Source organism: Gavia stellata, chromosome 2 (genome assembly GCF_030936135.1).
Source record: "Gavia stellata isolate bGavSte3 chromosome 2, bGavSte3.hap2, whole genome shotgun sequence".
Lineage (NCBI taxonomy): Eukaryota > Metazoa > Chordata > Aves > Gaviiformes > Gaviidae > Gavia > Gavia stellata.
This window is the reverse complement of record NC_082595.1, coordinates 106509652-106524560: the sequence shown is the minus strand read 5'-3', so window position 1 is coordinate 106524560 and position 14909 is coordinate 106509652. Positions and strand designations below refer to the sequence as shown.

General features: G+C 53.3%; 1 protein-coding gene across 3 annotated transcripts in view; it reads right to left on the bottom strand.

Annotated features, from left to right (window-relative positions):
• TNFRSF21 (TNF receptor superfamily member 21) overlaps nt 1-11427 on the bottom strand; it is a 33075-nt gene extending 21648 nt beyond the window's left edge. Inside the window, exons 1-3 of one of the 3 annotated variants that reach the window (XM_059833136.1) lie at nt 11374-11427; nt 4476-5130; nt 2523-3020 (exon numbers count right to left, since the gene is read on the bottom strand). In XM_059833136.1, the coding sequence (XP_059689119.1) occupies nt 2523-3020; nt 4476-5130; nt 11374-11427 (1207 nt within the window). Of the gene's footprint in view, nt 1-2522; nt 3021-4475; nt 5131-10757; nt 10787-11363 lie in introns of those variants that run through there. The other 2 variants (XM_059833146.1, XM_059833139.1) reach the window with 2 other exon arrangements.
• Between the last annotated feature and the right edge of the window lie 3482 nt (nt 11428-14909).

Genomic DNA, 14909 nt, shown 5'->3' with positions numbered 1-14909 from the left:
CAAGTAAACAGTCTTAAGAGCCAGACATTTCAATAGGAAAACCAAAGAGGGATTTATACACCACTGCGGAGGAGAACAATTTCCATATCTGACATGACAGCACCACCACCAAGTAAGAACTAACGAGCAAGGCCCTTCCAGCTAACACAATGTGACTGAGGCAACGCCAGAGCTGCACTAAAAGCACGACAAAGCATTAATTGGTTTGCGCTCGTCTGTAACCCTTCATTGCGCAAAGTTCAACTGAGGACACTCAGTGGCAGGAGGAAGTCATGAAGCCACCCAGGCCAACAGGGAACCAGCATGACTACTGCGAGAACGACTGGGAGGGATTGCACAACCGCCCAGCCAGGAGCCCGGAGTAACGGGGCAATTCACTTCCAGACCTCAGCAGCTTGATCAGATACCGGGCCAGTTTATCAGCTAAGTGTGGTTTTTGCTGTTACATCCAGCTTATTTCCCAAGACAAGGAGAAAACAGCAAATAACTTGTGAATTTGATGCACTAGCTGAATTCAGCTGTTAAAGGATGACAGAGAAGACCGGAACAGCTCATTTTGGGAAGCAGAGGATGACCCATGAATGATTATGGTTGGACTTGATGATCTTACAGGTCTTTTCCAACCTTAGTGATTCTGTGATGCTGTCCCCCAAAGGATGACAAGATCTGGGAGGTGGGGTTATACCTAAACGGGCTAACATAGCCTCGTTGCTCACCACGTGTCACCTTCTCTTACCTGCACGGTTTCTTCAACCTCAATCATGCTTGGTGACCAAGCACACAGCTCTGCCCACAAAGGCAGCTCTAACGTGGCCTCCAGCAGAAGGGCCAGCTGCAGCACGGGCATTTCGGCACGGGGTCTGCAACGCCAGGTTAGAAACCAGAGCTGCACCCGCTCAGAGCAACTTGGTCTGGTTCCTGCACTCGATCACTCCCCACCCTGTTCATATTCAGCCCCTGCTCTGAGATAACAACACACTCTGCTCCAAAAAATAGGAAAGTGAGAAATTCGACCAGCTGGTAATTAAGGCTACGGGGAAAAAAGTTACTACAGGTTAGTAAGAACCAGCCGCTTTTGGCCAACGAACCATGGCCAAAGCCGTGTAGTATTTCCGGTAGCACCCACAAATAAGGATGTTTAATAAATGACCTGCAACCCCATCGCAGATCACTCACCATCACCCCAAGGACCACGCTTTGGGTACCACAGATTTTAGGGACAATGAAGTGCAGGGGTTACTGGAAAAAGTTATCACAAAGGGAAAAAAGCTCAAGAAACCACACCCCAAGAATTCAAAAGAGTTAAAAGGAAACTGATAAGTAGCACAAACACAAGAGAAGGCACAAAACTAATTCCAACAAGACCTTACTGGTTCTATAAAAGCATTAACAATGGCAAACAAAGTGTAGGTCTATTAATCAGCAGGAAGGACAAGAGAGTACATTACAGAAGACGCCCTACTCAAAGCCTTCTTTGCTTTGTACTTAAGCACTCAAGGATGACTTTCATCAAGTACTGATCTCTCTTAAACCTTCCAATCTTTTTTCAATCCATTCTTTGTTTGCCCCTCCCCCCTTGCTAAATGTGCTTTTCTAAAGGTTAACTGTGAACAGATGTTTACGGTTGAGCAACCTCAACAACCCGAAGTAAGGATTCGTCAGTGCTAGCTGTCTGCACATGGTAAGGGGGGGGGTCAAAATTGCCACCGTAGCTTTGCAGAGGAAGAACCACGCGTCCTACTAGGGAGATCATGGCTGCTTGGTGCTCACGTTCATGCCACCATTAATTTATCATTGATTATTACAAATATCAATTTAATAACCACAATGGGTCATCTTTAAAGTCTCATCGAAAAAGCTGACAGCAAGTCATCCACCAAAGAACAGAAAACACTACGAAGCAGAGCCTCCAGGAAGACCTCACAACACTCATGGAGCTATACGCCTCCACGACACAGCCTTTAAGGACAACCCTCCTGGCTCCAGCACGGAGAAGGGCTGGGGACACAAACCAGCAGTCGGGATTTAGGGCTAAGAACCTGAAATTGAGGCACTGCCAAAGGGCAGGGGATGAGTCAGCCTTCCAGAAACAGACAGGGTGAGGGAAAAAGGATGACACAAAAGACAACCAGACCCACATCTGACTCACCAAGGAAACAAGGAGACAGTGAAACAGAAGAAAAGTGGAAAGGGGGCAAAAAAAAAAAAAAAAAAAAGCCTTCATTCAAGGTCTTTGTACCAAGGATGGGTGGGAAGGAGGAGAGGAGCTGGGGCGAGCAGGTGACATTCCCTCCATTAACTCTTCCTTCAGGAGCAGGGACACACCATGGGAACAGGGATGGGGAGCACCCAAGGATGAAGAAACATCTGAGGAACCAGTATATGGGCTTTGTCCTTGCTACAAGAGCCAGCAAGTCAGAAAAGCCACCAGTTACTGATCTGGGGGCGGCCCCTCCAAAGCACCGCGCAGGACAGCACAGAAGACGCGCTACCTCCTACAGCCCCCGGTCGCTACTGCTCACCGTGCCCGTTGCAGTAATAGATCCACTTCTCCCTGTTCTGCGTGGGGGTGGTGGACTTTTTCATAATTGCTTTTTCCACAATGGCACTGGGATCTTGCCTGGGTCCCTTCTTCAGAGTCCGTGAGCTCTTCCTGACGCTGCAGACGACGATAACCACCAGGACCAGCAGCAGGAAGAGGACGATCATCCATGGCAAGTGTTCATTGATGTCAAAGTGCTGGTGGACATTCTGTGGACCTCGCCGGGGGGGCCTGTATGGGACACTGGACTTCTCACCCCCCGCCATCTCCAGCGACGGCTGCTTCTCCAGCGCTTGGCTGGCCTGCTTGTGCCGGTAGCTCTGTGCCTGGCCAGCAGTGCTGGAGCCCGCGAGGGTCCCGCCAGCACCGTCCGTCTCGTTGGCTGAGGTTTCGTTGTAGTAGCCCACTGGCTCCGCCGTGCCACTGGATGTGCGTGGCACGGGAGAGGGGACAAAATCTGGAACTGAAGAGTTCAAACCTGCAAAAAGAGAGGAGAGTTCAGTGTCACAGCATTGGAGACGCGATACGGCATCATGTCACAGTCTAAGACCTGCCTGAGCATCTGCCTGGCCAGCAGACAGAAACCCAACGCCAGGCAACGAGAACGGGAAGAGGTGAAGTTGAGGTTGGGCTCTGGGAACAGATGGGTACGGTTACAGAGGTAGGTTCAAGATAACTTTGACCCTTGTTGGTTAAGGCTAGTCGCAGTTTAAAAAAAACAAGTAATTAAAGGCATGTTGTCAACCTGTGTTTGTCCCACATTCAGTACTGCTCAGAAAGCCTGTAACTTTGAAGTTTCTTAGGTTTATGAACATGGGTTTCATTCTGAATGTGGAAAATGTGGTATTCGGGCTAGAAACACATGAAAATTTGCAGGCTTAACATCACTCTACCAGGTTTTGTTAAGGAAGCGCAAACTTCTTATCAGCACTGCAAGCAGCTGTGGATGCATCAACTACAAATCAGGTTTCTGAAGCAACAGAAGCAACCCAACTTCCCCCTAAAAGCTACTTTCCATCTGTATTGAGTTTTCTTATCAACCAACAGCTCTCAGGTCCCAGCCAGCTGCATGACCAAAGCCCAGTGAGAAGAGGAAGGGTTTTTGTGGCAAAATCTAGAGCTTATTTTGGAAACTTGGCTTTTGAAGATCATGTCTCATCCCAGGTGAGCCAGAGTGGGTGTAACCACCTGTAACCACCTGTAACCCGATTTTTGCCTCTGACTTGGTTACCCAAAACACTCTGACCAGGATAAAAACAGGGAAAATGCTTTAACTTTTACCTAATTTTCTACAGTTGATTTCAAAGTTCAGGGAACACCCTCCCATCCTCTCTACTTGACACACCAACATCATATCAAGCTTTGAGACCTAACAAAGGAGAAGCACTTGGAGCCTACCACTGTCAACACTTTCCTGCTATTATATTTACCAACTCAGGTGTTAAGGCCATCCAAAGGTGCATTTTTTTAATTAAAATGCCCCATCTGAGATACTGTAAGGCTGCTTGCCAGATAGTGTTAAGCACCACCTCAAATGGGGTCCTACAACACCACTGCAACCAGCCACGGCTAAAGCATGATATATATCATTTTCAATTACATGACAGAATGGGGAATTCAACCTGGTTCTCCTCACCAGTGATAACTAATAGAAATCTTAGAGGTTAAAGAAAAAAATTTACGGCACAGCCTAGGCTCCTGGAGGGCTGTTTTGGCAATAGATCCCATTCAAGCCAATACACTGGCTCAGTACAGGGCAAAATGCAGCAGGGAAAGCACGGGCATGAAAGCAGCTGCCTTCTGGCCACAAAGCAAAAGCACCATCCATGCTTTAGACCAGGCTGCCCTTTAACAGCCTAAAGCCAGTCTTGACCAAGGCAGGAACACAGCCTCACGACCAAAAACATGTCCGTGTTTCCATGATGGACATTACCTTTGGGAAGATGAGCAGTTGGGGGAACTTCATAGGGCTCTTCACCCACTTCGGTGCTTGACGAAGTCAAAGACGTGTTGGGAAGAGATGCTGGAGAACCACAGACGTTGTCACTCTCCTTCGTCCCCGGCTTGATGACCACCATGTTTTTCCCAAAGCAGTCAGTGTATGTTTTGCACTTCATCACACTAGAAGGCACATCAGAAAAGGTACCACGAGGGCACGGCTTGCACCTAACGTCTTCCGTCTCGGTCCCTTTCTTGCGGACACCCCAGCCGACCGGGCACACCGTGTAAGGGACGCAGGTATCGTTCGTCTGAAACGTACCAGACAGGCAAGTGCACTCGCGGTCAGTCAAGGCAGTACAATGAGTTTTCTCAATCATTGGCAGTTCGCAGGGTTTTCTACAAGGGTGGCACCGCTCTATGCCGTTCTCATGCTTAGTGAAGGTCCCATCTGGACAAGGGCTGCACTCTCTTAAGGTACTCTTCGTACAATGTTTAGACACATAGGTTCCTGCGGGACATTTGTCACAGATCAGCTCTTTGTTGGTGGCATGGTCAAAGTGGCGGTACTTGCCAGGGGAGAGGCTGATGGCATTCTGCTCGGAGGTCAGCTTCGACTGACCATCAGCGGTGCCAAGGAGCATGAGCAGCTGGAAGACAGACAGGAGGCATTAGTCAACAACAACGCACGACCAGAGCCCTCTCTGCCGGCGATCCCTTGCAGGATCACGAAGCACGTCCCAGAGCCGCGGGACCATGGAGATGTTTCTACGTCCAGGGGAGGGACCTCAGCGAGGTCGGGGTGGAAGAGGACCGGCGCAGACAGCAGCACGCTCTCTGGACACATCGCCAGCTACGTTTATTAACTCCTTAAATTTGACACCACGCTTCTCTGTGAGACTAAGCATCATTTACACTGCAACCCTGCCAGGGCGGTAAATACTGTTAATTGTGTTTCAGCAGTACGTGCTACCTGGCCACCCCAGGAGAATTCAGACCAGCTTTGCATTTCAAGGCTGAGAGGCTCCAGCATGAGCCAGGCGCTTGCCGGAAAGACAAAAAACACTCGCAGGTGGCAGCTCTGACCTGTAAAACTTTCCTCCTTGTTGATCTGCACTTGTTCAAATAGTTACTTTTCTAAATAACGCAAACCAGGTTGAAATCCGGGCTAGCAGGCATTACTGGACTATTTCTCAGTCCCTCTGCCCTTCCGTGATTATTTTTATGACCCTGCACAAGCGTAGGGTTTGGTGAGACCACAAGGGATGTTCTGCTTCAAGCCTCCAACCACATCTGAACCCACTTTAAACTAGATGCATTAGCAACAGGAGGGAAAACCTGATGCTATTTTTAAGCTCTTTGAGGAGCTCTGCTGTAACTCAGTTCCTCATTGCATCAGACACAGGTAGAAGGTCCCCAATGTTTAGACACTGAACTGCACCCAGTGGGGCTTGGCTAGATGATGGCTACAAACCCGTTTATCTCTACCTATTTCCAACCCCAGGGTTTTATTCCCTTAATTTCCTTGCATCGAGGCTGTTCCATCCCCAAGAGAAGCCCCATCTACCAAGCAGGACCTCTGCTTCCTCCAGAAGACCTCTGGACCACGGATTTAATGCCAGTTATGCCAGCAGAGATAAGACTCCAAGAACAAAAGGCGTATCAAAAGAAAGGCTGACACAACCTCATACAGCACGCAAAGCAACAGAGAAAACATTTTCAAAACATTTTCTCAGCCACAGGCTGAGTTAGGAGGGAGAGAGAGGAACGAGGCAACGTTACCTTGAATTTCCAAAGGCGCTTTCCTACGCGGAAGGTAAAAAGACCAGAGACCCTAACGCTTTTCAACAGCGCAGCCAGGCACATAAATCACTTGGCTATGTTACACAAGCCCTCGTTTTTGCTCTGCTACCTATTCCGGGCTATCCGCCAGCAAGAATATATTCAGGAAGGAAAAAAAAAAAAAAGAAAAGAGCCTCCCAACAACATGACTCTGCAGAAGGCACATCGTGGCAGAGCCGCAAGCCGCGCCGCATCATTTTTGGTGCAGTCTCTGGCTTCCTGGAAACACACAGCACATTTCTGTTTCACCTGCTAAATAATTTACGGCTTGGGATTTGTACAAAACACTTCAATTATTTTTTTTTTTTAAATTTTTTTTTTTTTCCTCTCTCCTGAAGCAGCAATTACAGAGCAGGCAGAAGCAGGCAAGCCCACAAGGAGTTGACAAGGATCCTGCAGCGGCCAGGCTAATTACGGCACGTCAAATTAAAACAAAAAGCAGGGCTGCCCTGGCAGGCAGCAAAGGCTTACAGGATACATTTTATTTTTCCCCTCCCTTAAGACATGATTTAACGAAGCGCTTAGCTGGCTCTAAGGAAACCTGCCGCCCGTAATCTCTATGACGCAACCCTGAATTAGCAAACCAGCACAGCGGGGTCAGGCCTCCCCAGGTTGTATGGGGGGTCACCTCCTCCCCGGGCCCTGCCGAGCGGGACAGGGTGTCGGGAGAGGCAGGACAGGCAGTGGCTCTCCTGCCTCACCGGGGATGAGCTGCGTGCTGCCGTCTCTGATCCTGATTTCTCCCTCCGCATCAAGCCAGACCTCAGGAAACCCACAGCTACAAGCACGTGCTGCAGGTCCCCCCCTGCTCCCCCTTTTCTTCCCGTCTCCAGCATCTTTCCATCACTCACCCAGGTAACTGAAGCCAGTGGGACCTGCACTATGGTAACAGCATTAGGTTTGGTTTTGGGGTTTTCTTTAAACCCTATCTCAAGCAAAGAAGCACCGGTGCTTTTGAACATCTCCAGATCTTCAGCTGCACTTCCAAGCTTAGGGACAACAGAAAGTCCCAGCCAGGGAAGGCTAAGCAGCATTGAGCATCCACTAGTTATTAAGACTGGCACTTCTGGTCCCTAAAAAAAAAAAATACAGCTGCTCAGGTTCCATGGCTGGCACCACTCACATCTCTGAAAGAAAAGGCCAGGAGCAGGAGGACATCTTCAACAAAAAGGGGTGTCTCCTGGTTTGGTCCCTCATCCTCAGGACTGCCCAGCAACACACAAAACTAGACCTTTCTGGCCAAGACACCCAGTCTCAATGGCAAAAGCAACAGAATAATGAGGTGAGCTCTGCTTAGCCACTGGATTTCAGTTCACTGCTCCAGTACCAAAGAAAGTATATAGGGTATCACAGAATCACTGAGGTTGGAAAAGACCTGCAAGATCATCAAGTCCAGCCATCAACCCAACACCACCATGCCCACTAAACCATGTCCTGCAATGCCTCGTCCACATGTTCCTTGAACACCTCCAGTGATGGTGACTCCACCACCTCCCTGGGCAGCCTCTTCCAATGCTTCACCACTCTCTCAGGAAAGACATTTTTCCTTATATCCAGCCTGAACCTCCCCTGGCACAACTTGAGGCCATTTCCTCTTGTCCTGTCACTCGTCACTTGGGAGAAGAGACCAACACCCACCTCTCTGCAACCTCCTTTCAGGTAGTTGTAGAGAGTGATGAGGTCTCCCCTCAGCCTCCTCTTCTCCAGACTGAACAACCCCAGTTCCCTCAGCCGCTCCTCATCAGACTTGTGCTCCAGACCCCTCACCAGCTTCGTCGCCCTTCTCTGGACACGCTCCAGCACCTCAATGTCCTTCTTGGAGTGAGGGGCCCAAAACTGAACACAGGATTTGAGGTGCGGCCTCACCAGCGCCGAGTACAGGGGCACGATCCCCTCCCTACTCCTGCTGGGCACACCATTTCTGATACAGGCCAGGATGGCGTTGGCCTTCTTGGCCACCTGGGTAACAAAGAACCACAGAAAAGAGGAATCGGTGCAAGACAACACTAAAAGGCAGATTTGGTTTCAGGCAGTTTCAGTGCTGCTCTCCATGTCCGATGCAGGAGGAGCTCTCGACACTGAAGCCAAAAGGGTCGAGCAGGACAGGGCAGCCACGATCCCAAAAAGCATCCCCAGCTCAGCATCGACACCCTGCACCGCACGGGCAAAGGCGCTTCCCAGTCACCTTCACCTATTCCAACATGTAGAGGTTTTATGGTATGAGGAAAGCAGGTCAGGATGGGGAACACTCTCATTTTCACCTCCCCACATCGGGGAAACAGCTCAGACAAGGATACCCTCGCGCTCGGCTGCAAACAAACCCTCGGGCCAGCAGCACCCCGCAGCCGAGATGGGCATGACCCACCTTACCACCACCCAGCTTGAGGGCTCCATCTCAATGTCCACATCTATGCTATGCCTCCATCACCCTCTTCAATAACCGCATGCTGCAAGAGAGACCCGACGGGCAATTTGCACAGTAAATAGCTTTTAAGGGGCCACAAGCTTCCTGGACACGTGCAAGGGGATGCAGCGGAGAATACAGTGGCTCATTCAGGACCCAAACCCACTCAGTGGGTCAACACACCAGCGGAAAGTTGGACCAACAGGCATTTGTGTCCTCAAACGGGGTGACACCTCAAGACAGTCAATGCCTCGGGTTGTGTACAGCAATGCCCTACCACCAGCCCTGCGGGGAGGCAGCAATAAACCTAAAAAATAAAAATGAAAAAAAAGACAAAAGCCAGCTAAACACAGGTGACTTGACCCCGGTAGAGAAGAGCAAGAGCAGAGAGCTTTAAGCGAACGAGGACTGACAGTGCTAAACTGATACTGTGGGAACCATTTCCGAGCAAAACGAGCAGAATTTGGCAGAAATGGCAGCTGGCTCCATGGCGATGCCTTGGGACAGGTCGGGGACAGGCTGCACAGCCCGCCGCCCTTCCCGAACGTCAGCTGCACCCTCCGCCGACCGGCACCGGCAAGTCGCTTGCGACATTAAAGGAGAAAAAAAAAACCCAAAATTGTACAACAAACCCAGAAGGACAAATAAACTGGTCTGGAAGTTTTACAGTAACTTTGCAGACAGACGGAGCCCATCTCCTGCCCCGCTCACTGTAAAAAGGATCACGTTACTCACTCGAAAAAAGTTGCCTGTGAGGAGAGTATGGCAGAGCAAAGCAAGTTTCTCCTTCTTGCCAAGTGACCAGCTATTTCAGCTGCTTTGGGGTTTGTGAAACCGAGAGTCCGGGGCTTACCCTGCTCAGCAGTCCCTTTACTACGTCTCGAGAGCGAAACGCAGGCAGCTGAGCCTGCCAAAACAGCAGCATCGGCACATCTGGTCCCCATGAAGGAAAACCCGGCAGCTACTCCTGCAGCCAGCACCGACCAGAGCTCACAAGCACCCCCGGCAGCCACGGTTTTGCTCCAAGCCGATGAAATTCCCCAGGCTCCCGGAAGCCCCGAGCCGAAGCAAGGTGCACCGTGCCCGTTCGAGGCGAGGGTATTCGGGGGGATGGTGGAAACCACCTTGCGGCAGCCGGTGGGTGCCCGAAGCCCACGCCGAGCGAGGGAAACCATGACCAACACCAGCCTTACGCAACCGCTGCCGAGCGGCTATTGCTCAAAAACCGAATGGCTGGGCCGATTCAGGTTTGCTGCGCCTGATTTGAACATATTGATTTGAACATAATTCCATCGCGTTGGAAAGACATTAACTCCTTGCGGGGCCAAAGGGAGTTGCCCAAAATTTTGAAGAGGAAGATGTCGGATGAAGAAAGCCCGGCTGGTCGCCAAGGGAGTATCCTGCCAGCTCACCAGCAAACGGGAATTTTGTCTTACAGCTGATTTGCTCGAACGATCAACACAGGCAGAGGTTTGAGTACACGCGTGCACAAGCAACATAAGCGCGCGTTTGCTGGAGTCTCGCTTCATTTTGCAAAATTGCTGGTTTCTTTCCCTACACCTTCATACCACCCTTTTTTCCCCCTCTTCCCTCTATCCCCGCCAATCCCGACTGACCTCCAGAATCCCAGCTGGAGCTCCGTATCCCAAGCCCCCTATCAGCATCTCATCTTCCAGACACGCAGCAGCACTCTCCTCTCCCAGCGGGAAACCGGCGCTCGGCAGCACCCAGCCAGCACCGTGCACGAACCCCGGCTGCTCCGCCGCCGTACAACGTTACCCTTCGCCTTCAAAGCGACGAGGCTGTTTCCCGGCTAACGCTCTCCCGGCTTTGGATTATTTGTTGTTTACTCAGATTCCTGTCAAGCCAGCACCAGCTCGCCAAGATCCACCTTGAGTTCAAGAGCAAGCGCGCTCCTCGGTTACACAACCCAGCCGCAGCAGCTGCGGCGTGCGCCCGACACACCGCGTTACCGTCTCTCCCCAAAAAGACGGGACGTAGCCCTGAAGCGCCAGTTGGGAAGGGCCCTACCTGGGAAGGTAAACCTGGAGGTGAACCTGCCGGAGAACATTTCCGTGTTAAGTCAGGGCAGCTGCCTGCAGTGAGCGGTGGGGAGTTTTGCTGCCTGGCCAAAGGGTGGCAAGAAGAGCAGCTGGGGGGGGTGGAGGGATGGATGGACGGACAGATGGACAGACCCCAGCCCAGTGCCGAGCCTGGGGTCGAAGCAAGGATCTGCTCAGCCCTCCAGGCGCGGCGCGGCCCTGGATGAAGCCCCCCGGGAGGACGCCGCCCCTCGCCCGCCCGCCGTGGAAGGGATGCTGCTGCGGGGCTGGGGGAGGCAGCACCCCCCGGGCGGGGCGCGGGGGAGCCCCGCACACCCCGCGGGGGCAGCAGGACACCCAAACACACGCGCACCCCCAAAACACGCCCCTGCCCGCCTGCCCCCCCCCCAGCCCGGCACCACGCACCCACCCCGCCCCAGGCGGGAGGGGCGGGCGGGCAGCCCCGCACTGCAGCACATCCATCCCCCCCACCCCCCGCGGACACGCGGATCTTGCGCGGGAGGCGCCGCTGCAGCCGCGGAGCGCGCGGGGACGGACCGACACCCCCCCCCCCCCCCCGCGCATGCAGACATACCCGCACTCACCGTGAGGAGGCCGGCGGAGGCGGCGGCGCTCCGGCACGCCGCGGCGGCCCCCATGGTGGCGGCCGGGGCCGGGGCCGCCGCGCAGCGGGGCTGCGGGCGAGGCGCTGCCCGTCCAGCCGCGCTGCCTCACGCGGCGGGGCGGGGGGCCGGCGGCGGCCGGCGGGGGCAGGCGCCCATGGCGGCGGGCCGGGGCCGGGGCCGGGGCCGGGCGGGGCGGGGGCCCTGCCGCCCGCCGCGCTCCCACCTGCCTGCGGGGCCGCCGGCTGCGCACTGCCGCGGCGGGGCGGCGCGCACGTGGGGCGGCGCGGCGGGGCGGGGCGCCCTTTGTGGCGTCACCCGGCCGCGCAAGCCAGCGCGCAAGGGCGCCCCCCCGCGCAGCGCCTCCCCACTTCCCCCCGCCGCCCGCGTTCCATCCCCGCCCGCTCCGCGGCCGCGTGAGAACCGCGCGCTGAGCGCAAGCTCCGCAGCGCCATGCAGCACCGCGCCCCAAGCAGCCTGCGCGGCTCTCCGCGCCGGCGGATCCCCCCGCCCGGCTCCTCCCGGGGGGTTTAACGCAGCGCCCCACCACCCCAGACCCCCCCCCCCCCGCGGTGACCCCCCCCCGGGGTGTGCGAAGGCGCGGGGCTGGGGGCGATGCCCAAAGGGCTCTGCCAGAGCGGACTCCCGGCCCCGGCACCCCAAATCCATCCTCGGCCCGAGCGTCCATGCGTTGGGCGTATGGAAAACGGGGGCCCTGCGTGGTGTCCCTGCCCGTGCTGCCTGTCCGTCCATCCGGGGATGACCAGCTCCCACCCGCTGGGACCCTGGGCATGGAAGCGCTGCGTAGGAGTGCGTAGGAAATGGGTTTGCTCCGTCTCTACCCCGTGTTGCTTTAGCATCTCTCCATCGTCCTCCCTAAAAACAGGGCAGGAGTAGTTGCCCTGGGCAGAGCGGGGTGCTGGTCACAGCGACCATCAACAGCCACGGCAGGCGATGGAAACGGGCCTGGGTCTATCCGGGGAGTCCGGAGGAGCAGGACATGGGGCGAGGGACAGGACTGGAAAGGCTCCAAGGTCCCTCCAGGAGACAGGAACACAGATGAGGCTTCGGGGTGGATCCAAGGTCCGACCAGGAGAATGGGACAGGGCTGGGGAGGCCTCGGGCATGGCTGATCATGGCCTTCAAGGTGTGTGAGTGCCCTCAGATCACTCAGCCTCTCTGGGTGCACCAAATCAAGGCATTATATGACTCTCTGCTTTGCTGGTTGTCTATTGAGGAAGACATTCGAACACTTGATTTCCAGAGCCTGCAGAAATCCTGTTGACCAACAGCTGCCTTCTGGAGGCATCCTGAAGGCAGATGAAACAAGGGAGGCTTTCAGTGCCACACCAAAGCGAACAGCACAGAACCCCCAGGAATGACAGAAAATCTCCACAAAAAAAAGAAAAAAGAAAAAAAAAAAAGGCGTTCTTGCTCTACAGGAGTGTGGGTTTCCTCCAAACCCTTCTGAAGCCCACAAGAAGCCTCCTCCTGATTTCAGGGAGGTTTGAATCCAGCTAGAAGGCTACTCTCCCAGCCAAGGTGGGCTTTTTCTCCCCGTACTTTCTCCATATCTAATCCTGGAAAGGAGCAACGACACTTGGGAGCCTAGGAATCAGCCTGGAGAAGAGCTTCCCTCCCAGAGCTGGGGTGGCAGTGGCAGGACTGCTGTTCCCAGGAGGGGACAAGACAGACCGTGTCACATGTGCAGGGAGAGGACCTTCCGCCACAGCTGGCCGTGCTGCTCCGCAAGTGCTGCAGAGCTCTGCTTTGGGCTTTGCTTTCCCCCGGGGCCACCAGACCCGGGAACAATGTGCTCTTCCCAGGAGGTCAAGGAAGGGGAGCCTCGTCCCAAACAGAGATCACGACGCAAAGCAAGACCCAGTAAAGCTGCCCAGAAGGAAATCTAGGATGCTGGTCGCTGCTTTTAATTCAAAATAAATCGGACAAATAATAGGTGATAACACAACTGGGTTAACACCAGACTTGTGGATGGTGGAGGGGATTTTAAGTTTAAAAATGTGCAGCTTTGATGATGTATGGGACAAGTCTTGCCCCGCTGGTGCGGAGTTGGTTGTGTCTGGGCTAGAGGAGGGTTTGAAATGCCCCGGCAGCGCCAACCCGCGCTGGATCCATCAGCAGCGTGGAAGGCAGTGTTCAGATTGTGTTAGGGAAAAGCAGAAAAATAATCATCCGGAGGACGGAGTGACTCAGGGGATTGGCAATAAGATGGATCATGTTACTGCCGTGGAATGGATTCCAATTAGTTACATCCGCTGTTAATTATTATTATTTATACAAAACCTAAAGGCAGTCCACAGATTATCCAAAAATGCGTGGGCTGATCTGTAAATCCCCCATCCCACCCCCCCTCGCAGCCCTTGTAATGACAAACACCAGTCACGCTGCCTAGACTGGTTCAGACTGGCTGCGACATAAATTGCTTATTAACGTCCAACTTGCTGCATCTCCACTTTTTGCACTCTTTGGAAGGAAAATAGGGAAGCGGGTGACTGAGGTCGGAGTTTCGTGTTAAGTGTTTTTGGTGGCAGCAGCGGCTCGAGAAGTTCCTCCTCCCCTCCCTGCATTCGGTTCCTTTTTTGCCCTTGTGCCACACCCTGAGTCATGCAAATACAGACCCGCAGGATCAGCCAGGTCAGTGAACTGGTAACTCCTTAAAAAACAAGAAGAAGGGTATTTTTAATCAGAGTTGGTGAACCTCGCTGCCCATGCTGACCGGAGACCCCTGGGTCTTCGCTAAGACGGTGGCGGGAGTCCGAGTGAGCGATGGAGGGACATCCACCAACCTGGTTTGCCACCAGACACCATCTTCTCTGCAACGGCAGCTCTCCTCTCTTGCAAGGAAAAGCCAGTGGTCCTGCTTAGTCATCTGAGGCTGTTTAAAGCACGTTCATGAAATGGGAGGAATCGTTTCACCAAAAGAAGTTTTTTTGGGAAATGTTAAAGAATATGCTACAGAACTATCACTTGCTTCATCCTGCAGAAACCAGAAGCGTTCTGGGAAGCGATTTCTCATCACTTCTTTGCAATAAAAGAAGCCAGGCTAACAGGGCAGACGTGATTTACTTTTGGACTTTCTCATTCTCTGTACATGGACCATAGCTTCCACATCTCCTGCAGAAACAGAACATTTCTATGTTCTGTTGCTGTTATGGCAAAGTAGCCACTGCATGGGAAAATTCGCAGCTCCAATTCATACAGAAACCACAATTATCACTTGCATTAACATAAACTGGGAAGTTAAACCAACAAAGCCTGTAAACTTCCCTGGGTGAGGGAAAGGAGAGTTTGGGTGAGAGTTCTCACCCTTCTGGCCCTCCTTATGATCTCCAGGAAATTGGGAAGGGAAACGTCTACCAAGAGCAGATGTTCCCAGCAGGAGCATATATAGAGAGAGATATATATACACACATATATATAAACATAGTGGTTTCTAGCAGGATCCATGGCAAATGCAGGATTGCCTGCAGGAAGGTCTTTCGGGTGGTTGAGGTGAG